General features: G+C 40.8%; 1 protein-coding gene across 1 annotated transcript in view; it reads right to left on the bottom strand.

The window, feature by feature from the left end:
* Window positions 1-1,869: 1,869 nt before the first annotated feature.
* Window positions 1,870-25,201, bottom strand: part of LOC310937551 (cadherin-7-like) — a gene marked incomplete at both ends in the record, with an annotated part of 115,072 nt that continues 91,740 nt past the window's right edge. The window contains 3 exons of the mRNA XM_083901834.1: window positions 1,870-2,384; window positions 14,341-14,589; window positions 18,097-18,214. Of these exons, the coding sequence (XP_083757960.1) occupies window positions 1,870-2,384; window positions 14,341-14,589; window positions 18,097-18,214 (882 nt within the window). The remainder of the gene's footprint in view (window positions 2,385-14,340; window positions 14,590-18,096; window positions 18,215-25,201) is intronic.

Here is a 25,201-nt window from a genome sequence, read left to right as displayed (position 1 = left end):
GTCGCTTTTTCAGTCACGACAAGATGCAGTATTTGAAAAAAAAAAAAAAGCTTCCTTTTGAGTGTGCGGCGCAGGTCTGAGTAAATTGAAGAAAAAAAAGGATTCTCAGATGGCTGATAGTGAACCTCAAAGTCATCACACATGCCTCTGTGGAGCGACAGTGCTTTGTCTCTATCAGGCCTTTCAACTACAAAAGCCTCATCAAAAAGGCATTCATAAAAAAAGAAAAAATAATAATAATAAATGACTTTCTTTTTTCCTCCTCCCATTCCAACCCTCTCACTGGTTCCTTGAGTTCCCTAAACACGCAGAGAACAAAGCACCACTTCATCGATCATTACCGTCTGATGCTGGTTGTCGGTCAGAAACAGCCTCTTTTTCTTCACTCACTTCTCTCTCTGCGTTTTCAGACGGACTGAAAATAAATCTCTTCAGTCTTTTTTTTTTTTTTTTTTTTTTTAAGGAACCAAAATGTCAATTTTATTTTCAGGAAAAAGGATAAAAACATCATTTGCACATTTCTGCCTCTTGAAAATAAATAATAATAATAATACATCTCATTTGTACATGTCGACACAAAAAAATTGGCACAATATGGTTATCATACAGTGTGTCCTTTCGCCCGCCAGTGAACATTATTGTGAACATTATTGGTTTCCTTTTTTTAAATGACAATACATGTTGGACTCGGCAAGCTACAGAAGCGAAGAATTCATTTACTTACAAACTGCAACTTCACCCAGGTAAGGACTGCCACTGCTGTTCAGAAACTTTTTTTTTTTGTCTTTTTTGTCTTTTTTTCTCTAGTGTCTATGTGGCATGATTTTCGCAATCAAGCACGACGAGAATGAAACCTTCAGAGAAGCTTTGTGAAGTAGCAGATGTCGCCCTCCCTCCCCTCAGTCTCCTACAAAAGCAGAACTCGGCTCAGAAATCATACATTGGACTTTTTTTTTTTTTTTTTTTTTTTTTTGCAATTGAAGAAAAATAGGGGAAAGGAAAAACAGACTCAGACAAACACTACATTGCAACATCTGCAAAATGTACTGTTAGGAGAATAAGAAAAAAATCATATGCCTTTTCTGTTTCACCCACTGAAGACATCAATCTGACACCGGCGTGTCATTCTTTTTACACTTTTTCGCACAACGTATGCCTTCACATCACTTCCTTAGCACATCTACTACTTGTTTATACTTTTATATGTGCAGGTGCACTTTTCATATCACGTCGACAGGTATGTCCATGAATAATATGTGTGAAAAAGGTACCCATTCCCCTGCCCAGCTAACTAGAAACAAAGCAGAAAATCATTTTAGTCATAGTTGTTGTGAAACTTCATGTGAACAATAAAGTGAATACTGATTGGCCACCAGGGACACAGCATTCCATGAGGAACTTTATTTTTTTTTTTTTACATTTTTTGTTTGCTTTTTTTTAAGCACAAAGATCGCAAAGGAATGCATCAAAGCAAAAGTGCTGGGCCCCGTGCCCATCGCTGGAATGAAAGGACAGGTGCCTCCCCATATAAATACTCCAACATGTTTGCATTCTGCAGTCAGAGGCTGGACTCGAGCCCAAAATCTGGAACCTTTAATGTCTCTTGCACACAAGGTTTCCTTCTCACTCAAGCCACTTTTTGAAGTCCGTGTCAAAACTCACCACGGCACGCGCCTGGAAAAAAAAAAATCCATACAAGGAGGTAAACAAACCAAAAAAAAACCTTTTTGAAGTGAAAGTGTTTGTCTCTCACTCTCTCCTGTGTTTGTCTTTGAATCGTTTCCTCCGGGTGCACCGCGGCGGACAAACACCACTCTCTCTGACAATAAATTACTCGTATTCACAAATGTTAAGAGCGACGTTTAAGGGCTACGAGAAGACACTGGTGCCGTCGCTGTTGCCGTACAGGTCGGCCAGCTTTTTGAAGCGCGGTCCCCAGTTGCTGAGATAGTCATAGTTCTGGTCTGAGTCTGTACTTAGCGACTCGAGTGAGCTTAGCGACTCTGCCACCGAGCCGCTGCCTTCAAAGGCGTACGTCTGCAGCGAGTCATAAGGGGGAGCTGACGGGTCCACGTCGGCGTCCTTCAGTCGCTCCCAAATAAACTCTCGGAACACCACGTTGTCTGGCAGGGATTTATAGGGCGGGCGAGGGGCTGATGGGTAATGAAAGAAGGTGGGAGTATCCGGCGTGACGTCTCGCCGCACGTTGGGGTCCCTGATGACGTTCAGGTTGCGGAGGGTGACCATGTCGAAGGCCTCGGTGTCCTCCTCTCCCCCGCCCTCGTCGTCGTAGCGGACGATGTTCTCTCGGATGTCGCGCTCCTCCTCCAGGATCAGTGGCTCCTTCCTCCTCCGGCGCATGGTCACAATTAGCAGAACCATCACTGGAGAGAAAAAGGGAAGCGAGCGATTACGTCTCAGTCGGTGTCTGACAATGACCACACTGTTCAAAGAGCCGACTACATTTACAGTTGTCCCCAACCAGGCATTATTGGACTGAGGCGTGAGGTGTGTGCACAGTAAGTGTAGTAACAGCATAATAAGAGATAAAAGTAGACAAAAGTAATGGCTTAACAGGTGTAGAATTGAGAAGTAAAAGTGTGCAAAAACCAACGAATGGTGAACAGTAACTGATTATTGTTGTAATAATACAATTAAATAGCAAAAAGCAATGATTTACAACCAAAAAAAAGTTACAATTTAAAATAGAAAAAAAATATGCATTCACACATGAAATATTAAACAACTGAATTTCTAAAAGGGATGAACAACTGAGGATGTTGTAAAACAGTTATATTAGAGAAGAGTTTCAGAGAAACCTGAAACTGTTGATGAAAAGTAACACAGTTGATAAATATGAAGTTAATATTACTTAATGAACAGTGTTAACCAAATGGAAACACACACAGTTGAAATAACTTTGACTAAATGTAGTAAACAAACGATTGAAAAGCCCCGTGGTACAAACTAGTACCACAAGAAATAATTAATAATAATTAATAAAACAAATGAGCAAAATTCTGTCTCAATGCAGTGGTATTTGAGTTCATCTGAAAGAGCTGTGGAGTCACGTCTGATAAAAACAAAAAGTAAGGTGAGGGATCGCTTTCCCAGGAATCCAATGTCAGTACTGTCCACGTTTACCAAAAGTAAACTTGCAATGTAATACACCGTGGAATCTCTGCAGCTCACCCCCCCCCCCAACATTTTGTGTCGAGACATGCACAAAACTCCACAAACGTGGAATCTGTGGCCCTCCGAGATCTTAGCAGGAGCCTTCTCCTCCAGCCCCTGCTCCCTTTTCCCATATATTATTGCTGAAAATAACTCCACGCCCAAGCAAACTGGCAAATGTCTAATGATCCTCTATCCATCAATGTCAAGCCAGTGCCAGTGAAATATCGTTCCACGAGCCCATATTTCTTCTTCCGTCTTGGGGTTGAGCTGGTGCAGGCTGCAGAGAACGAGGCCCAGGAACCGAATTCAAACACCACTAACACAGTCTCTAATAAGAGCGCAAATGGGAGAGTTGGAAACGAGAGGAGATTGTCACATGGTAACGCTGCAGGAGATAAATGAGCGGCTCTGTTTTTCTGGCTGTTTGGTGACTGTTGGTATACCCTTCAACAGGAAAACTCCTACCACAACTTTAGATTAGACCAAACACAGGCACAAATAACACGTACAACCATACAGATTCTACTCCTATATAACTCCTCCAAAATAGGAAAAATAATGCATACATCGTCGCCCTTCCTAGTGCAATACAAGAGGGAAACCTACCTTCAACACAGACTTTATGCACCGAAATCCTGCTTTTCAAGTGGACAGATATCGTGATGTATCGCTATATGACTGTCTTGCAAAGTATTGATTATCACAGAATCTTTGTCTCATGTGATGATGTTATTGGTATCATGGACCATGAAGTACCCTGCGATTACCCCCATAAACCACAATCATGTCGCATAATAGCCACAGTCACGCACAAGCGAGGTCTGAGTGAAGCTGTTTTCATTTGCTCTTTTGACTTTTTTTTTTCCCCATGCCTCCATCTGATGAGTGAACCATTCAGTCAGATAGCTATTTGTTGTGAAAGAAACAGTCATTACCCCAAGCTTCTTCAAGCACTTCTCGAACTTTGAAAACACAGATATACGAATTCAAGCACCTTCAAGGATGCGGAGCGCCCCGTAAATACCCGTGGCACTTGTGCGCTCTGAGAGCGAAACTCCAAATATTTGTTTCCTACAATTTCAGGGAACCTTGTTCCTGCTCTAAATTCTCTACCATTCAGCGAGGCCTCCCAAAAGTGAATCACAAAGTGGCACGGTAAAGCTGGATATTTCGCAGTGCTTTCCAGCAAAGCTCTTTAGGGGTTTAATGCCTAGAAGGCAGCCGTGATGCGTGACAGACTGGAAACGGGCCAACATCTAATCACGTCCAACAAGAGATGAGCAGAGGTGCATGGCTGGGCATACAAATAGCCAAGGTAAGATATGAGTTTCTGCCCCAGACAGTTTAGAAAACACACAACCACAACACGACACGACAGGAGTCCCATTCTTCATTACACGTTCGCCGATGACAGAAGCTAAATGAAAAACACAAGAGTTTAGTGTTACACGGACTTTTTTAACTGTAATTGATTTGTTTCAAAGATTAAAATCCCCGTCTCCATTGATTGTGAATGAGTTTTCTTCTGCTGCCCTTTTCTTCCCAGCATGCATCGCTGAATGTGCTTTCTAATTAGAGCATTCCTCCATGCACTGTATGATTCTGGTGTCTGGGACTGATTATTCACCCAAGTTTCGTCCTCCTCTGTCTTTGTCCTCCAACGGCATTTCTTAGAGGTCTTAATCAGCTGCGGTGAAATGAAAGGAAGTTTTATGTGTGAATGCTAATTCCTGGCAGAAAGTTCATGGCTGAAAAGCCCCCGAAACATTTTTCATTTTGACAGTACACGCAATAGCTGGTTCAACATAAACACACATTTATGTCAAATTTGAATAAGCTAAGTTTATTGTATTTGATTATGAAATGTTTCTATGCCTGCTCACTTTTCTCATGTTTCAGGTTGGCAAAGTTGGTGTTCTTGTTCATTTTTGGGTGTTCAATATTTTTGCTCTCCTCTCTTCTACCCCAACCGGCCGAGGCAGATGACCGTTTATTTCTCTCCACTTAATTTCTCTCCACAAGTGCATTTTCATGTGTGTTCCTGTTGGGCTTCTCTCTAATAACTACACAATACAAGTAAAATCAATTGAATTAAATATCCTGTTAACAGCTGGTATAGGCAGAAAAGTGCCCAAACAATAAATAGCAGATTTAAAAAGGTGGAGTTCCTCAGGGCTCAGTATTAGGACCGCTGCTTTTCTTAAGCTACATTAAAATATCATCTGTTATCATTTCAAATACTGCAAATACCATCTGTATGTTGACGACTTATACACTTGTATCCTATTTTGGGGGGGGGGGGGCTGAGCTGCCTTTGCGGAGGTCTGCGCTCTCCGAGTGCTTTTCTAGTTTCTGTATGTTTAATGAATAGATTAATTTTGCATCACAAATAGTGAACTATTTATCTTTATCGTTTAATATCAAAACAAACACTTTTATTTTGAAATTATGTGAAATATTATCATTTCGCTGTCTTTTTCTCAAAAAGTTGGATTTTTCTCCCTGCTGACCAAACTAGACACTCAGTGACCCCCAGGTCAGGTTTTGCTGCTAACACAACTGTATTCTTAAACAAAGTTGTGAATATTCTTTAATGTTGCCTAATGTGCGCATTTTCCTGCTGTAAAACATAACAGGCTGTGTGTTTTATTCGAATAACGTGATTATATCATGTTCCTTGTGGCATCTGTTATATAATATGGGATATTGGCATAGTTGTTATTCATGTTTATAAATAAAAGAGCCCAGCGTCGCTTTTGTTTTTGTAATTGATTCCTCTAATTGGCAGATATTCGGCGGGGGACAGCCAGTAGCCTTTGAGTGCCCACTGTGCTGGACTCGTTGGATTTTCTTTTCAACTCGGTAGTTTTTGATCCCATGCACCTGTTAGCGAGACATTAAGCCGCGCGTCTGTAATTTACCACCTCAAAGTGCAACAACAAAATTTCCAGTCTGGGAAAAAAACGCAGAACAACACGCACATTGTCGAGAGAGAGAGAGAGAGAGAGAGAGAGAGAGAGAGAGAGAGAGAGAGAGAGAGAGAGAGAGAGAGAGAGAGAGAGAGAGAGAGAGAGAGAGAGAGAGAGAGAGAGAGAGAGACAGCAAGAAAGAGAAGAAAAGAAATGTGCCACGGACAAATGAAGACGCCGCGAGCCTCGTCTCTAACATGACAGATGTCGCTCTGCTGCAGGGATGACATGGTGCCTCCGCAGCTTAGTGAAGGGCACAGAAACAATCATAAACCTCAGCACTACTGTCGAGGTTTGACTCTTTATCAGTGCCGCCGCGTTCGCTTCATGATTCAAGTAGTCGCTGTCTATAGCGTCTTTGTTGCTGCCGATGTTATCTGTCACGACATTAACTGTGTATGTCTAGTTTAACGTCCTTGTTTATTAACATTTCTGTTTTTATTTTCTCTCTGAGAGCAGGGTTGTTTTTTTTTTTCCACAAATTGCTCGACTGTAATTGTGAAGACAAATTGTCTTGTTCGGTTAAAACAAAATGGTTGATTTTTACTTTTACTACTTTTAGTATATTTAGCACATCATCGGGGTTCAAGTAATAAAAAAAAAAAAATAATCCCACAGCTGGAACCTGATGCACAGTTGTGCATTAAAGACTAGATCAGGAAAAAAGAAGGGGGTGGGGGTGCTTTCTTGTCTGAATAGAGGCACATAAATAAAGACATAGACAGAAGGCTCACACAGGAGACAGACACTAAAATAAGAGACAGACGAATGGACGTGGTGATTTATCGAATGAGTCTGATGAGCAATTCTCAGACAAGCAATGGCTGCCTGGAGATTTGCGAGGCTACGTAATGTCCTAATTGGCCCTCCGGAGGATTTAGCCATACCTGACCTGTGCTGCGGATTCTAACAAGATGATGATCATCTCAGTCGTTTAGACGCATCATCCGAAAGTGACTGCATCATTAAAAAAAAGTGCGTATAAATGACATTTGGAGTGGGGGAGAAAAAAATAAAAAAACAACCCAAAACACTTGTTTCCAGACATTTTCAGGAATATTACTGCGAGGAGTAGAGGACAAGCTCGGTAATTAAATCTAAAAATATCAACCCATGATTAATGACCACTTAGCTTATGAGTATGTTGAGCCAAAGTGAACATGCACGTGGGCTCCGTGTGGTTTTAATCTCAAGGCAGGCTGGTGGAAACTACTGGAGTTAGAATTCCGTGAAAATACATCAAAAATGTGACTTAGTTCACTGAGATGAGCAGTGCTGCGGCACATCTGTGTCACCAACTGGTCATGATGTCACCCATAAGAATCCAAACTCTCATTTTGAAGCCTTCGGGATTGCGATTTTGGTCGGCGCCGTTTTTGAGGTTTTGCACCAGGAGGACGATACCAGCTGTTAATCACGCTGGTGTCCACCGGCATGTGTGCCGTGCTTCGCTTTACTCTAAATGGGGCCATAATTTACAAAACTGACATCATGCTCTATCGGAGAAGACCTGAAACTATGAGTGAGATCAGAAAATTTTATAAATCAAGTGAAAATGTGGCTAATTTTCCCCATATACTTCCACACAAATGTCCTTTTGGCTACCACTATTCAGTATATTCTTACTTCCTTTCTTCTGTCCATTTTCAATAAACAATCTATGGCCACTACAGAAAGATAACAGGATGCAACTTGATGACGTTAAGAAAGAGTGCCAATAGCTGTTGATGTATAATATTTATTTGTTGCTGCTTCATTTCATTATTGGATACATATTTGCTTCTTTCACTAGACATTTTGTGGTTTTCTGATTAGTTAAATCTGTCGTTTCTACTATTTTCGAGTACAGTAAAAATTCAGTCAACCTGGTGAATCACAACAACTCTTCCACCACATCAAGCGTAGAGACTTATTGCAATATTTCAAGACTTCTTCAAATGTTCTATGCTTCTATTCAGGTGTTGTTTTGACGCACATAATTGGAAATGCACATTAAAACAGCCTGATGGAAACACACCTGATGTCTCAGACAACAACAAATGAATGCTGAGACAAGTGGACGAGTGGCGCTCTGAGGAGGTTTCCATGAGTGACATGACAGATCACTGGAATCAGGAGCCGTGTTTTGCTCTCACCTGATGAGAGAGATTGATGGCGTGAGGGAGGGAGGGAGGTGGATAGATGGATGGATGGTGGCAGTGGTGGAGGTGTGGGAGCCTTTCTGAGACTGACAGCACCTGAGGACGCCAGCGCTGAGACGCGGCTTGTGTCTCGTCCAAAACAATGCAATCACTCGGTATCACGGCCTCAATTGCGACCCTCGGATTGAAAGGATTCTTGATGGAGGAGCATCAAGGCAGATCAGAATAAAAGACCGGTTGCGCATGGCCTGCTAATACAACAGGAAGAGGACGAGGGGTGGCCGATGAATATGCACAAAGAAGGAACAGAGAAAATTAAAAGAAAAAAAGAAAAGAGGCTGATCCAATTGAGCAAAACAGACAGACAGGGACAGCTGAGGATACACACACTCAAACACAAACACGCAGACGAGGCAACATGGAGGTATATATTAAACTGCAGGCCATTAGTTCTGAGCCTTTGGCCTGAGGCTACGCCGAGCAGAATAGAGCCAGCTTTCATTAGCGAAGGCAGGTTCAGAGTTTTCTGTGGCCATGTTTCTCCCCCCCCCCCCCCCTCCCCTGTTGCTCTTTTGAAGTTTTCATTTATCACCAAAAGTATCCGGTGTCACAATAAAAAGAAAGGCAAACTTCAAGGGGAAGGGAATAAAAAGGAAAGTTTGACCCCATCAAAGGACTCGTTCCACTTCTTGTACATGCTGCTGCTTAGATCCTCCTCTGCTCTCAATGAAGATTGCTTAAGCGTTAAACTATGACTCTGTCTTGATGGGGGAAATTCTTTGTGTGTGGGTTTTATGAGCAATAACGTCGCCCCGGAGGTGACAGCTCGACGCTGCATCATCTTTAAGCGTATGTTAATGAATTCTCATTTACAAGTGGCTTCCCTAACATCCCAACATATGGCGCAACACGAGGAATCCGTGTCTGTCCTTGAAAACGCAGCATCCCATACAATACGTCCGAACCATGACCTCCATGAAACGTTATAATTAAGTTAATAAAACATGCCGACACGTACTGTACCTCCCTTCTTCCTGAGAAAGAAAAAAAAAAAAAAAAACCTTAAAATCTAAAACCTCATCACGAGTCAGGCTGTCTTCAGGCCGCCTCTCAATAAAACTGCACATCATCGCTCTGTACTTCTATTTTTTACTATTGTGTGCTCACATGCAGGAGGAGCCGGCTGTCACATAAATGACACACAGTCATAATTGGCAAAGGATGGTTAGCGGAGACTGAAAGATAAACTATAAATACTTTGCAAAAGACAAACGAAAAGAAAGTGTCTGTTTATGTCCAGACTATTTTAAAGAGAGAACAACAACAGCAAATGAGGAATAAATATTGTAGCATCTCTCGAAACCCAGACAAACTGAATACAATGCAAATGCAGAAATCAAACTGTAAATGCATGGACCACATGTGTCAAATACTCATGGACGTATGTGAGAAAGTAATGGGGAAGAATCAGGGGTTTGTGCGTGTGTGGAACACCAGGCTTATTATTTTTGATATGTAGAAAAGTCAAGACAAGCCCTCTTCGTAAAGGTCCACTGTGTACGAAACAGTGACTCCTATTGGTGAAACTTAAGACTGAAACAAGTGGAGGACTCATTTAAGCGGACCTAGACAGGAAGTTCCACTTAACGCTGTTTTTTAGTGTGTATCTGCATCATTACCTTGTTTAAGAAGCCCTGAAGGTTCAAAACAAACAGTTCAGCCACTGCTGAGAACACTGTGTTTTATTGTAATCTCGGGCTCAGCGAGATCTCTGAAAAAACCCGGTCCGGTTACGTAAACAACGGTACTCCGGAACAACAGGTCGTCCTGCTCCGGGCACATCTGGTTGCGTACATTGAACTGCAGAAGAAGAATAATGTCCGTTGTGGAGGTGTTTCACAGTGTCTTCGGACTCTGGGTCTGACTCTGGGTCAAAGTCATAAAAGAGATTGCGGCGGGGAGTCGTGACGAAGCTGTTTTTAAACATTGTTAAAACAATGTTTTGATAATGAGTAGCAGTGCATCCACCGTTCCAGAGGGGGGAGCTGTGCTTCTGAGAGCGGGTGTGCTGAATATGTCACTTCCGGGTACTGGCCAATCACAAGACAGTTGGGAAGCCGGGGTGTAAATCGGCTCGTTTACAGCAACTAGGAGGTTTTTGACCATAAAACAAGTTAATGTATGTAAGTAGACCTCCATAACTAACATATATGTGCAACAGGACCACTCTATGTGAGCTTTAACTCACAAGATCAATACAAAATCCAAATATTTTTTATTCATACAAAGGCAAAAACATACTTATAGGTAGTATGTTCACTATTTTCCAATATATTCGATATTTAAACTGAATATTTAGGTACGTGGACAAAACAAGCTAAAAATGATTTCATTTTTAAATGTATTTCTTTGAGAACAACCTGCAGAATGTAGTTTACAACACAGTGGGTGCACTAAGCACATAAAATAAGAATACTACAAAATCCCTGCTAGCCATGGGTGTGAGGGCTGTTATTAATTGATCGTGTTGGCAGGATTTCAGTGGTATTTTACTTGTAAACATCCCTGCTGCTATTCAGAGCGGGCAGACCGAGGTCAAATGTATTTACCAAAGAGGAAATATGAGGGGAAGATACTGCATCTCTCGCCGGGGTTTGACCTGAGCGGGACCTAAAGATGCAGCTCTGTTTTAGCGTCTCTCAGACACTCCATCACCTGATAAATGCAGAGCAGCACAGATGTGTCTGACTGGGTTGTGAAATAGAGAGGTAAACAGTGCGTTTGACTTGGTTCCACTTAGATCTTGAACTTGAATCCGGTCTGCAAAAAAATGTTATGTGTTATAAGGGTTGTGAATAAAGCTTTATTGTATCAGTGGATTAGGAGAATCAATAAGGTGTACGCCGTATACTCGGCGACCTGTCGTGCCTCATTCACTAGAAGTTCTGCAGCAATTGAAAACCATGTGATACTAGACCACAGCAAGTAAGAGTTTTGAAATAAAATCCTACGGAAGTTATGAAAAGTGGAAGGGAGAGGTCCATGAGGTGCAGGTGAATGTGTGGCTGCTTGGTTTCCATTAAAATGTATTTAAACCACACACACAGATACATCTGGCAAAGAAACTGTGCAGATACACACTTCCTTCCACTGATGTTTGTTATGACCTCAGGGTCGTACTTTCCCTCTTTCTAAATGCGCGAGGATCTGACGGGGTGAGTGGTTGACTGAAACCGAATGATGTGTGAGAGTGTTGTGGGTGGATCCTGGAAAAAAAAGTTGAAGTATAGGCAGCTCGACGAGCCCACCTCTCGTGGAAGTCTCCTTTAAGCACTCGTAGCTAAATGGACAGCAGGAATCATGCTTGTCTTTTTTTGTTGCTGGTGGTTTCTTGGGAGTTGAGGAACACTGGAAGTTAGTTCAATGAGAAGCACCAGGTGGTGCAACATTTCACCTGCAAATTTCATTATTGCATCTATTTTATTATTGTAGTGATGGTTGCTTCTTACACTAAGTTGAGGCACTCATACTGTTCCTCCTCTCATCTACTGGTTTTCACTTATTGTTCAAGTGCAGTGAAGTGTGGACACTTGTGTTACGTTACCGTAGCATGACTTTTAAACATGATACTTTATTCATGTAATCTGCAGTTCCACTGCAATTATTAGCATTTAAATTTGTATTTCCTCCTTTCTCAAGTGTAAAAAGCTTCATTCAATATTTCATGGTTACCAAATCAAGCTTATACCTACAGTACCTACCTACTAGCCGCAGTTGCTGCTCTTTGAAACATGGGAAGCTCATTTCAGGGCCCAGTTATTTAGACATAAATTCTTACATAAATTCTTACATAAATGCTGCAAACGAACAACTCTACATCGCCGAGCAAATAACACACAACGACCAGCTATTTGTCTACAGACTTCCCTCGCAAAATCCACACAGGGCTGAGGCAGAAACAATCAAAAACTGGTACCCGCCTTTCAAATAGTTCCTCCAATCATCATAAAGAAGCCCAGCGTCCGCTCCCGCCCACTGCAGCATTGACTCCCAGAGAAGCTGAGCTTCCACGGAAGTGATGTTTTAATGCAGAGGCCGCTACGGGAATATGAATATCACGTAAGACGAGCATTCTAGCGCAAGTTAAGTATTGAGATGTAAACACAACACGGTACATATTTGACCACATTTTAGAGGAAGCTGAGCTTCCCTTGCTGTCTTCGAGCAATAACCACTGATACCTACCAACCTAAATATGGTAGTAATATGGTATGTCCACTACTCACATGTTCTACTCACTACTAATGACAACACACATTATTTCCAAAATATAATTTAATAATAACCTGCTCTATTTCTGATGGTTACATACTCAGCAGCTTGTATGCAAACAGGTCATTTTTCAGGAATTTTCCATGGAGGCATACACATGCATGCACGCACATGCACGCACACACTCACGTCGAGCTCTCTACTGCATTCACTGACTGGCTTGTCATTTATCATATTAGCAGCTACAGCTAATTGGCCCTGGCCACGGAACGCATATTTCAAATTGAAGGTTTTGAAGGTTTTCCTGCTTTGTCGTCAAGAGCCTGCGACTGTAGCGACTCTCCCCAAAGTTTTTACTCTTCACCGAGATCCAGCGGATCACCGCTTCACTTCTCTCTGAGCTAAATATTTGCTATTTGCACTAATATGTCCTCTGAGTCTGGTCGGACTGTGTTTGTGTGCCTGGCAACAGCAGTAGCTATTAGGCTGCTCCTGATCCTGCTGTCTGTTTTCAGCTTATTTGCTGCTGCTGTCATCTGCCTCTGTGTGCGATAACTGTAGTGTTGCAGTACTTCAGACCAGCCCTGCTCTCAAGAACACTCTTTGAAGTTCAGAATGTGTCCAAGATTCTGTATGAGGACTCGTCAAGATCCTCATCCTTGTCGCCTTTGAGTGGAAAAGTTCCGTCTTCAAATGCAACCAACAATAGTTTGAATGTTTTGTCACCTATGACAGCTATTACCCCTGCTGGCCATGATTTACAGAGTGTTCATGAAGACAACAAAACAATGAGATGCTGCCAAATAGATATAAAGTTTGCTTTCCCAAAGCACAAAGACATCTAGTGTCATGGTTCTCAAACTGTGGTGGTACTAGAGCTTCCTCTGGAGTTGGCGATACTTTCTAATATTTTCTCAGGTGGTACTTGCTAGTGCATAAACACTACACAATGTGGTACTTTTTCCTGTTTCTACCTCTATGTGCAAAACGGAGGGTTAGCGCAAAGTTGTGGAGGCAGGGAGAGTAATGGGATCTGTCTTGGGTAATGTGCTCTTGACTACAACACTAAACTGTGCTGACAATTATGAATTTCATTCATGTCGTGACCTGAGGCTGTTGTTATTCATCTACCGCTTTGTCTTGTGTGGGTCATGTGGGAGACTGGATCTAATCTCAACTGACATCGGGCATCATTGTGCAAGTACAGGATGGATCTCCGGGGCCTATCATGGAGCCAACATACACAGGCAAAACAAAAAATTCTCACTCAAACAATCAATTTACAGTTTGGTGAGAAAGCTGCAGCACCCAGAACATGAACTAAAGCTTTCGATTGAACCCGGATTTGAACTGGTGACCTTTTTAGTTTGAGGCCACCATGTGTTATTGTCTTTGAGGATATGAATACTTTTACACTTACTAGAGTTAGCAGATGTTATGAATGTCGAGGTTTAGCAGCATCGACGTGAAGTGATATAAATACTGCACAAACAACACCAGGATCACACCAGTTGTAAACAAACCCTCCGTTATACTGTTGAGTAATCGCAGTAAAAAGCGAAATAAAATGTCATATCTCATAGGAACAGTGAGCAACAAAAGCAGCAAAAAATAAACCTTGGGTTGTTAAAACTGTGGCATCAACGACCTCTACATAATGACACATCAGGCTGAACTTTGTACCAGCCTCTTCAGGAGGGAAAAAAATAAAAACATAAAAATCATCAGTGGTTGTTACATGGACACGTATATCTCTGACACCAAGGTGACGTGGATCTTACCCAGCAGTGTAATGATGCAGCCCAAAATAGCCAAGAGGGCGCCGGTGCTCAGGCCAGTCGCTGTGTAGGCCACGGCTCCACAAGACAAGGCCACGCCGTCCGAGTCACAGTCACACACGCGCACCGACAGTGTGTTTGTGCTGCTGAGGGCAGGACTCCCACTGTCCATGATCAACACGGGCAGCTGATACCCAGGCTGCTCCCGTCTCCTGAATCCACCTCGCTTTGTCAGTATGGACGCCGTGTTGTCTGCGAAACAGAGCGAAAGTGAATCAGACGTGTGTGTGAAAAAAGGGTTGAGTTTTGATTTGCACGTCAACGTTATTGGCTTTCGAAAGAAAAATGGACTTTGCATTTGACACGCGGGACGATCCACTTCTGTTCCGTAGCGACGGCCGTGCTTTTTCGCGTGCATTTAGAAACAATTTTTTACAGTAGTAAAAGCTGAAATGACAACAGATGGTGTCATTAACACAAAATGATTACATGACACACGGTGGCATCTCTCTCTGGTCTTGACCACCTGTTGGTTAATAACAGCTTTGGTTTGATGGTCAGATCTTATATGAAATGCTGGAGAGAGAAAGAGACAGTCAGAAGAGAATAATGTGGCGTTTAAAACGGCAACAAAAAGAAGCTTAGACTGATTTACCTATTCATTGAGTAATCATGACTGAAATGCATATTTTGCCCTGAAGGACGGCGTCTTTGTCTCCCTGACTGAACGTCAGATTGCTCTCTCAAGTCGGCGAAGAATGAAAAAGCTTCTTATGGGTGAAGTAAAACAGCAGTGATAGGGCTCCATGTGAAACCCTTAACACAAATGCCAAATGCATGCTAGATGACATTTAATTGTGTCTGGGGTTTTTTGCGTCACTGTGCAGCGAGGCAGTAGATACATGCAGAGCAATAAAAGTAGGACATTAAGGGATGATTCAATGACAAAGGTAGTTGTGCATTTACCAAACCATGACGGCTGTAATTTATTTACTCTATTTTAATAGTTCTGCACACATTAAAAGCCTAATATAGATTCATTCATATGTTGATGGTGTCAAAAGATGGATTTTAAAGTGGTTAAAGTGAACAGTTGATCACAATCACTAAATTGCAATTAGAAATTTTCCCCCACATCGATCACCCCTTAATTAAAGTAGTGCTTTCATTGCCATAAAATCTGATGATCACGTTTGACACAGCTTGACGATTATTTTTATTCATAAAATCTTACGTTTCCTATAGGAGAAGCTCATTTTCTTCATCCATCCAAAAATTGCCAAAAACGTTAATGCTCAGTCCAAAATGGCGGCCTTCCTGTTGACTTTGAATCGTGGTCATAATGTAATTTTTTCTTCATCCTGACTTTCTACACATGTATACCGATTTTTGTGAATGTACGATAAACCTGCTGCTCTAGCCGAATTTTTCTTGTGGATGGTGCAGTTATATGGCCCTCCCATGGTGAGTTTTGGGGCATGGGAAAGGCCTTGAAAACGCGATTCATTTGGCATTTAAATAAGAATAATAATTTGCACCTTGTGCTCGGACCCTAAAAATAAGTAAAAATAATTAGAGTCAGCTTATCTCTCGATCCATCTTAATCTAAGTTCACTACACCATTGTGTGAAAGAGGAGGATGATGAGAGAATAAATCTGCCTCCTGTGAAAAGTCCGTAGCTGACTTTGCCTCGCCTATTCACACCACTGTATTTTATTGTGTTACTTTGAGAGCCTCCATATTTTGTCAGGTGGTACAGGGCATAAACAGTTTGAGAACCTCAGCTCTAGGTTACACTCTGATCTACGGCGGAACAAGTCAGTGGCGTAGTGGGACGTTACACAAATTGAGTTACCTCAGACGTGCTCAAGTTGCGGAGGAAAGTTTGTTTTTTGCATTCAGCTGTGATGAAGAATTACAAAAAAAGAAAAAGGAAAAAAGGTGTAGAGTGGATGTTGTCATAGCAGAATTATGGTTTCATTTGGCACAATGGGGCACGCCAGGAGGCAGCGGTTACCGAGACTGCAGTGTGGATTGTGTTCAAATGCAGGGCGGATACAAAGAGCCGGAATGAGCAATGACCAAAGTGTCAGTTGCATTGCTGCCAGGCTCAACTGGGAGGAGGTTAGCAGCAAATATCCTGTACCTGAACCGACCGACATGTTTTTATGGACTCGTTTTTACAAACGGCCACTGGCAAATTTTCTCAAGGGACATTCTGATGCAGCGGCTGAATGCAGAAGAGCTGAGGTGACACCTGGAGCTTTGACACAAATGAAATGTTTGAATTGATGACTCTTTCCTGCAGCATTTACAAGGACAAATTGAAGTCTTAAGACTGTGATGTTATCTTGCACGCATTAGGAATGTAAAGATTTCCTTTCTGAGACTTTAAAGAGTGGAATACTTTCTACTTCACATTCATACTTGGACCCAAATACAGGGCAAGAGTAAGTCATAAAAAATATACATGTAAAGCTGAGGAAGTCAAACTATTTTTTTGTTAATATTGATCACTAATTCCATGACAACATTTCAGCATGATGCATCTTCATCTCCTCGAGACTTTGTGTCCAGCTTTGAGGAAATACAGGCCTATGGTGGTAGACTTTGGCCAATCACAGGACACTTAAGAGAGAGAGAGAGAGGGCGACACCTTTTGGCTGCTCAAGTCAGCAGCCTCTTGTGGAAATTTCTCTGCTGCTGGTGAATAATGAAATGAGAACTTCTGCCGGCCGCATTTTCGTTGCAAGGAAAAGGTCAGTCTTCACAGAAGTGATCCTTGCTGGAGAAAGACCCTGAGCAAAGTGAGCCCTCCACATTTATACCTAAGCAACTCCCCTTTTGCATTCCTCCAATAGACAAAGAGTCTCGCGGAGCCGACTCCCTGCGGATGTTGTAGGAAGGTGTCAGTTCAGGCTAGACACAATACACAATATACAATACACTATACACAAAGGACCTGGCATTCTGTGTTCGGCAGGTATGGGTGATGGGCAAATGTAGCTCTGAGACAGAGAAATTGAATTTACCATTACAAGCCACACAAACACTATTCCAGCAACACCTGCTTACATTGCAGAGTGACTGTAAATTGAAAATATTGGAAAATTTGTCAGTGGGAGAAGCCTATCATCTCGTTAGCAAAGCATCTTTTACTTAATGAGCCTAAGAGGAAAATTAAATCTGATAATCTGAGTAAACAATCTATTATTTCAAGCGTTAAACTGATTTCATCGCTTTATTTTTGGTGAAATGCTCTCATACAATGTGGCGTTTCATACGCTCTTCTTCATTAGCAAATGAACATCGATACGGTTTATTTATTCATTAATACGACTTGACGACACTAATTATCAACATTTTTCTTTAATAATCAAAGTCATTGCAGCTCGATTTGCTCCTGGTCCGATGGTAAAACTGTTTGAAGAACTGAAGTCGAAACAATCCAAACTTCTTATTTATAGGTGCATAACCTTTCAGAGCAGTCCACAGTCAGGTGCAAATAACAGTTTACAATTGACTTTATTGCCTATGGTAGTCAATAGAAAACACTGAAGACTTTGGTAAATTAAATTTAAAACTTTTTATTACCTCCTAAGGCCCCATTTTGAAGAAAGTGAACTCAACATGTTGTGTTGGAGACCTGTAAATTCCCCCAACTTTCAAATCTCTGTGTGAATTTAACTGAGTCACACTTTCATATCACCACAGATTGTCACAACAAAAAAATAAGGCAACATCGAGGCAAGTCTCACCTTTGTTGTCTCGCAGAGTAAAGTTGAGGTTGCCGGCGACAGATGCAGCGAGGGCGAAGTAAAACCGGTGTCCGCTGAGCGGTTCGTCCTTATCCACAGCGCTGATGGTCTGGATCACCTGATGACAACAACAACAAAAGATGTGTTTTACAAGATTTGTTTCCTTCCTGGTCTTTGTCCGATCTCACTGGCTGATTAGGCGTTAACTCAAGCTGTAAATGTAGTAACAACAGGCTGCTGGTGTCTCTCACGGTATCAGGAGGGACAAAAAAAAGGCTTTTTATAGACGCTTCACTTTTCAGACTGTCAGAGATTTATCTCCACAGAGAAATGCATCTTTCTCGAGAGGCTGAGCGACCGTGTGAGTAAACTGGAGAAAATTAGCTTGATGCAGACTGATGGAAAAATATTGTCTTTAAAATGTTTGGCTGTGATCTCCCATCGTTTATCTCTTCAAGTACACTAAGTGCTCATTTGGCAACAGCTTGGCAACCTCTTAGCGATGAAGTGCCTTTAGAAAGAGATATTTCCTCAGCAAATAATTGTCTAGCGGTTTTTTCTCTCAGTCGCAGTATCTCAACCGTAATATGTTTAGTGATAGTGTTTATGTACATTACCACTTTTATCATCCAAACCACACAACACTACAAGGGGAATATACATTGTGCCATTATAACAACTCAATTACTTTTTATTAAAAAAAAACAAAAAAAAAAACAGAAAACCTTAACATTAAAATACATTAAGATGTGGTAAAAAATACAAAATTGAGTGTATTTATGGCTGGCGTCTCGGGTTGAATATAGTACAAAGCATTCTTTGTAAAGCAACGCTAAAAACAAAGCAATTAAAGAATCTAATCTAATAGCAGTACTGTATTATAAAATAATGGCTTTCATCAGTGACATCATGAAGCGTTGTCCGTGGTGCTGAAGCATAATGTGAGACATACAGATAACGAGTAACCATATCATGAAGCGCTGTCCGTGGTGCTGAAGCCTAATGTGAGACATAATATAGATAAGGAGTAACAATATCATGAAGCGCTGTCCATGGTGCTGAACCACTGTCCGTGGTGCTGAAGCCTAATGTGAGACATACAGATCCGGAGTAACGATGTCATGAAGCGCTGTCTGTGGTGCTGAAGCCTAATGTGAGGCATAATAAGGATAAGGAGTAACAGTAACAGTTAGTAACTTATAGATAACTTCAAGGGCTTTAGTACAAAAAAATACTAGTATCTGACAAAGATCACCATCTTATTTTCAAAGCATGAACCCAGAGATAGGCAGCCACTTCCTATTTTGTCTACAGTGAGACAAAGAACAGTGAAATAGAAGAGTGGGTACATTTAAATAATCAAACAATCTATATTAATGTTTCCTCATATGAGAGCGATAAAAGACAATTTAAGTTTCTTTCTTGTTCTTTATTTCATCACTTTGGACTGTAGAAATAAAGTATTTCTGTGTCGGAATAAAGGGATTCACACACAAACATAGAAAAGAAACTTTTTAAAAGATATTGTTTTATGGTAAGTGTGGCTTATACTCTGACACAGAAAAGTGTTCAGAAAGAAATCTGAATCCTATTACAATATTATCAATGTCATCGTGAGACAAGATATCATAGCTGAAAATATGCCCTGCTAAACTGCTGGGAGAAAAAAAAGGGTTAATGCGTATCCTATACACGTTCCTCTTATTCTAATATCTAAAATACAATCAGGCTTTTGCACAGAAAAAAAAGTAAAGTCAATGTCAGGCCAGTCCAGTGAATGTTCAAGTGCAGATGCTGTTGAGAATAAATGCATACAGCGTGTTATGCAGTCAGGCATTCCTGCATTATTATTATTATAAGTATGAAAATGACTCATGATAAGGACTATGTTTTGCCCGAGGCAGTGCAAGACCCGCATTCATATCTGTGAGTTTAACAAGTGAATTCTATTTGCTTCTGCCCGTTTTATTTTGCCTCTGAACCAAAGACTAAACTGAATCTTTCCCCGGTTATTATATACACAAGTGTTGACAAATATAAATAATGCAGGGAAATCAAATGACCAAATAAACCAATTTATTTGCGCCCACCAGCATGTGCTGTAATGATTTTTTTGTATTCATACAAGCATGATATCTGAAAATCAAGTTATCTCTTTTCAGCCAAAGAAGGGAAAAAAAAAGAATCCCCACTGAGCTTTAATTTCAGCTCCTGTGCAGCAGAACTTAGACAGAAAAAAAAGAGAGGAATCTCACTCCGTACATGTTGTACGAGAGAGGCATATCACACGCAAACACGCCATATGGACGACAAATGATAGCCACCGCAAACGGCCATCAAAGTGGGCGCTACTGCAGGAGTGTCCTGATTAATTTGGATCAAACCCTCCGGATTCCTTTGTAGTGAAATCTCAAAAATCAACCCTGTGACAACTCACACCCGCGGATGCGATTTTTAAAAAGCAATTCACACTAAATTATCACATTTCCCAACCCCAAACTGCTCTGTGTCTAACATCAAGAGGGAACCAACAACAAACAAACCAAACTATCAGCGCTGAGACACGGATTATCAGTTGTCAGCAGTGATTAAATACTGCGGGTTACAAGCTGTCAGGAATTAGAAGGTTGGTGTAGGTGGTAAACGACATCCTGCCAATTATTAAAGCTGGCAGGTGGGGTGAAAGTCTGTATGCTCCTGTGTCTGAATCAAATTAAAAGGGCTTTATCTAAAAAAAGGGGAAGATAATAAGTCAAAAAACGGCCATGTAATGTTTATAGAGATGTTAAAAACTGAAATATAGAAAATGATAATAATGATGCTGTAAGTTATTTCACTAATTTCATCTCCAGCTATGGATCAGATAATAATATAGAAACAAAAATGCAGTACAGATTGCTAGACATGGGTCAAGCATTAAAATACCTTGTGAAACATAAAGTAAAAGATTTTAATGGTGGTGTAAAAAACGGTGTAAACATTTCATTTCAAGAGGTATGTGTAAAAAAATACGATAATAAGTAAAAAAAAAAAAGGTAAATTGTTGCCCTTGTGTTGCTGTTCAGAACCAGGGTCTAATTGATGTCAGAACGCATCACACACAAGGCTATTGAAGCCTTAGATGGAGAAAGTAATCCTTTTCAGCCTCTGATGACTCAAAATACAACACAATGGTTGGATTAAACACTTATCTACACGACAGAGCATTAGGGCCACACATGGAGAAAATCATATTTTTGCCATGGCGAGATTAATCTAGGACGGTCGACTTTAAACTGGAAATTCTGGGAATAAAGTTGAAATATCATGTCGAGATTAAACTGGAATTTCTCGACATGTCCACTTCAGCACCACGGACAGCGTTTCATGTCCAATCGCAACATGATATTCCAACTTTATTCTCAGACTTTCCAGTTTTATCTTCTTGACATTAAACGTCCGAGATTAAACCCGGAATTCTGATTTACGTCGACATGTCAAAATTCAAGTCGACATGCTGAGATCAAACCCGAAATTTCAAGAATAAAAAGTTGGAATACCATGTTGAGATTTAGGTCGACATAACGACTTAAAACCTCAACATCATATTGCAATTTTACTCTCTGAGTTTCAAATTTAATCTCAATACTCTGTCGTAATTCAGAGGTTATAAATGGTGAATCTGAGCTTTTATCACCAGCACTTATAGAGTATGATCACTCACAAGGTATTTGATGTGTTCTCTCTGGCTCAAAAAGAATTTGGCCCAAGCTACGCTTTGTTGTGCATATTTTACATGTATCCTGTTTAAAAAAAGTTCCTCTCTCTCATCAGAAGAAAAAATAAATACAAAAAATGAGGGGGAATTTATCGCGGGGAGCAGTAACGCGAGAAAGGTTATCTGCTCCAGCTCAAGAACGTACAGGATATCTCTCGCATGCGTACGCGGAATGAAGCGATGTTTGTGTCAGCGTCAGATCAATGACAGGTATAGACGCCGAAACATGCTCGGCTGCATATCATGAAAGCCGCCCATTGATTCGCGGATCATAATAACTCACATGCCTCTCACTCTGTTATGGAAATTTCACATCAGATAGAAACCTTTCTTTGTGGCTCTTACGCCGATGATGAATCCTATACACAATTTGAACCCTTTGATGTCCTCTGAATATTGCAGATGGCTTTCTGAGCTTATCTCCAGAAAGGTTTCCATCCCTCACTGCTGAGGGAAAGAACTGTAAATCATCCTTAAATCAAACACTTTGTAATGTATAATGCTTTTCATTAGTGCGGCTCTGATGCAAGGCGTTCCAGAGAACCTTTGGTGGGGAATTCTCTAATGGGCTGAGCAGGAAGACGGGAGGAGAGAGGCATGGGTGTAGACATAAATTCTTGCTGAAAGACATTAACAGCGGCAGCAGACTGGTGCCGGTCGGAAGGAGAGACTGAGGAGGCCCATGAATCACAGAATTAAAGGGTTTTTTTTTAGTTTACACATGGCTGCTCATCGGATCAGAGAGGATATAAAAGGACAAAAGGTGTCTCTATTTGAGACGTTGGTGAGGGGGGAGGAGAATGTGCAAACAACAAAGACACACAAGATGCACACAAATCTGCCTATACTGTACGTTATGAGTGGTGCCACAAAGATTTGGATATTTACAGAAAAAGTGCATTGTTGAGTCAAGTTTCAAATTTGAAGGAAACTGTGAAATAGTTAAGTCATCGATATTAAATTCTTTAAGGTCATAGAGCATAAAATGGGTCTCCTGGTCCATCATGAGTTGTCTTTTTCGTCTATATCAATCATCAAAGCCAATTGTGTGGGTGAGTTTGTACAATTTCATTCAGCTAAAGTAGTTACACGTCATTTAAAAGTACAATTTTATTCAAAACAAGACATAATTTCCCAGGTTGGGTAAACACTGATCTGAACACTGAACATTTTCTCAGAATTTAAGGACCAAACAAATCGAGAAAATAATTGACAGATTCATCGATGATGAAAGTAATCGTCATGTCATGTTAAATCGACAGTTTCGGACGTGATGAATCCATCTGATTCCAGCATCATTTAACACCCAGGTTCTTTCTGTGGCTCTTGTCCTTGCACTACCTGCTTGTGTCACCGTGCCGTTATGCAGTGATGAAAAATCCCCACCGCAAAAGCAGAACACTTTAACCTATACACGATCTCAAATCAAGAGACTATTTCAATAACTCAGAAGGCTGCTCCTCAGAACTTAAAAAGACCTCCTCAACACCTCACTGAGAAACCCAGCCTTCACAGCAAACATGTGCTTGTCATATGAAAAAAATAAATAAATATATAAAAAGAGGGAATAATCATAATGAAAGCAAGCCAAGCAAAAGCAGCTGGATGGAAAAAGGGAAGCATTTCACGGAGTGATGCATCCTCGTGTTTAAAAATAATCCTGTCACAGGTCTTTAACACAGAGTCAACAGAAAAATGGTTATTAAAATTTATACCTTTTATGTTGTTGAAATGTATGCATGAGTCATTACGACAGACAGCGCAGACCAGGAGGTGCTATTGTTCCAATGTGGAACGGGGACGGCGCTTTTCAGGGATGTCATCTACTCGAGTCTAATCTTTAAGTACCTGCTCTCATGCTTGGCCCCTAATTTTCTTTAAAAGAAAAGCTCATTCAGACCTTTCTGTGCCTCTTCAATGACAAATTTTCTTATGCGGAGGAGAATCCAAAAGAGCTACTCCGTCAATGTATGTGGCCAGGATTTTTGCAAAGACAAACACACACGTACACAAAACTGTGTTGTTGTTTGCTCTGCTCTCAGTGTGGCCACTTGCAGGAAGAAAAAAAAATCAAATCCAAACTCTCAACTTGAAACACTCATAAAGCTCAACAACAGCATGAAGCATAAACTATGCAGCGACAGATGCACTGATGGAATTGCAGCGCCTCTGCCAGCAGCGTTTCGAAGGCAGGAATACTAATCGCTCTGCAGAAGAGGCAGAAATGGCTATAAAATTCAGTACAGACTTCCCCATTGCGAGAAAAAAAGCACAATTTAACCTGATGAATTTTCTCTTAAACCACAGCTTAGGCTCATGGCAATTTCCTTTTTTTTTTTTTTTGAATGAAAAATCACTTTGTCACTGTACTTTGTCTTCAATGACATTTTGCTTGTAACGCTATATGTGTGTGTTGTCTGCATGCCAATTTAAGTGGCGCTCTCACATTTTCAGTGGGTGAGCATCGGTGCTTCAAGTTGAAAAATGTTGTTCTGGAGCCTCGTGTCTGTAAATCAACTAAACGGAGACCTCAAAATCCCCCGAAAGATCTCAGAAATCATCAACAATATGAAACACTATTGATATTTTGTCATGAACCTAAAAACAAAGCAACCTTATGCAGCAAAGTATGTATACGAGTATGTCTAAATATCTATGTAGATACTGTACATGTGAGTGTAGCGTTTAATTTGTTGTACCAAATGTTCATTTAAAATAAAAACATCTTAATATTAAGTCTTACAGTCTTACAGCAATATCATTTTCTATTTATGTATTTATCTTATTAATTTTGACTGACATGTAATCAGAGACATTCATTTACATGTGCTACAAGTGTATGATCCTGTTTTTTACAGTTAATTAACACATTTAAAAATAAGAAAATAAGAAAGTAACACATTAGAACAGTTTCTTTTTTTTAAAGTTGCCAGTGCGGATGATCTCATAGCCAGAAATGTATTTTGCAAGCACAGTCGAGAACATGCAGCACAACACACCGGTGACATGTCTGTTAAAACATGAGAAAAACAACACACGTGGTTCACTGAGCTAAGACATGAAACAATGACACCGTGAGCCCATAAATATACATGAATGAGAGAAAAAAAAAAAAAAAAAAAACTGACAAGAGTGTTAGAACTTAAAAAAAAAAGTCAAACCACAACAGAAGTGTCATGTGTGAAATTGTTTTCACCTCAAAGTCCTCGGGTAACAGATTACACAACACAAAGATGACAGGTGACTTTACTTGCAGCAAACAGACACTGTCAACTGGTTCAAAACAGTAATCAACATGTCTTCTTCTATTTGTGTGAAGTTTTGGTTTTTATCAGACACAAATTAATC

Source organism: Microchirus variegatus (assembly GCF_963457635.1).
Source record: "Microchirus variegatus genome assembly, chromosome: 15".
Classification (NCBI taxonomy): Eukaryota; Metazoa; Chordata; class Actinopteri; order Pleuronectiformes; family Soleidae; genus Microchirus; species Microchirus variegatus.
This window is presented reverse-complemented; position numbering and strand designations above follow the sequence as displayed.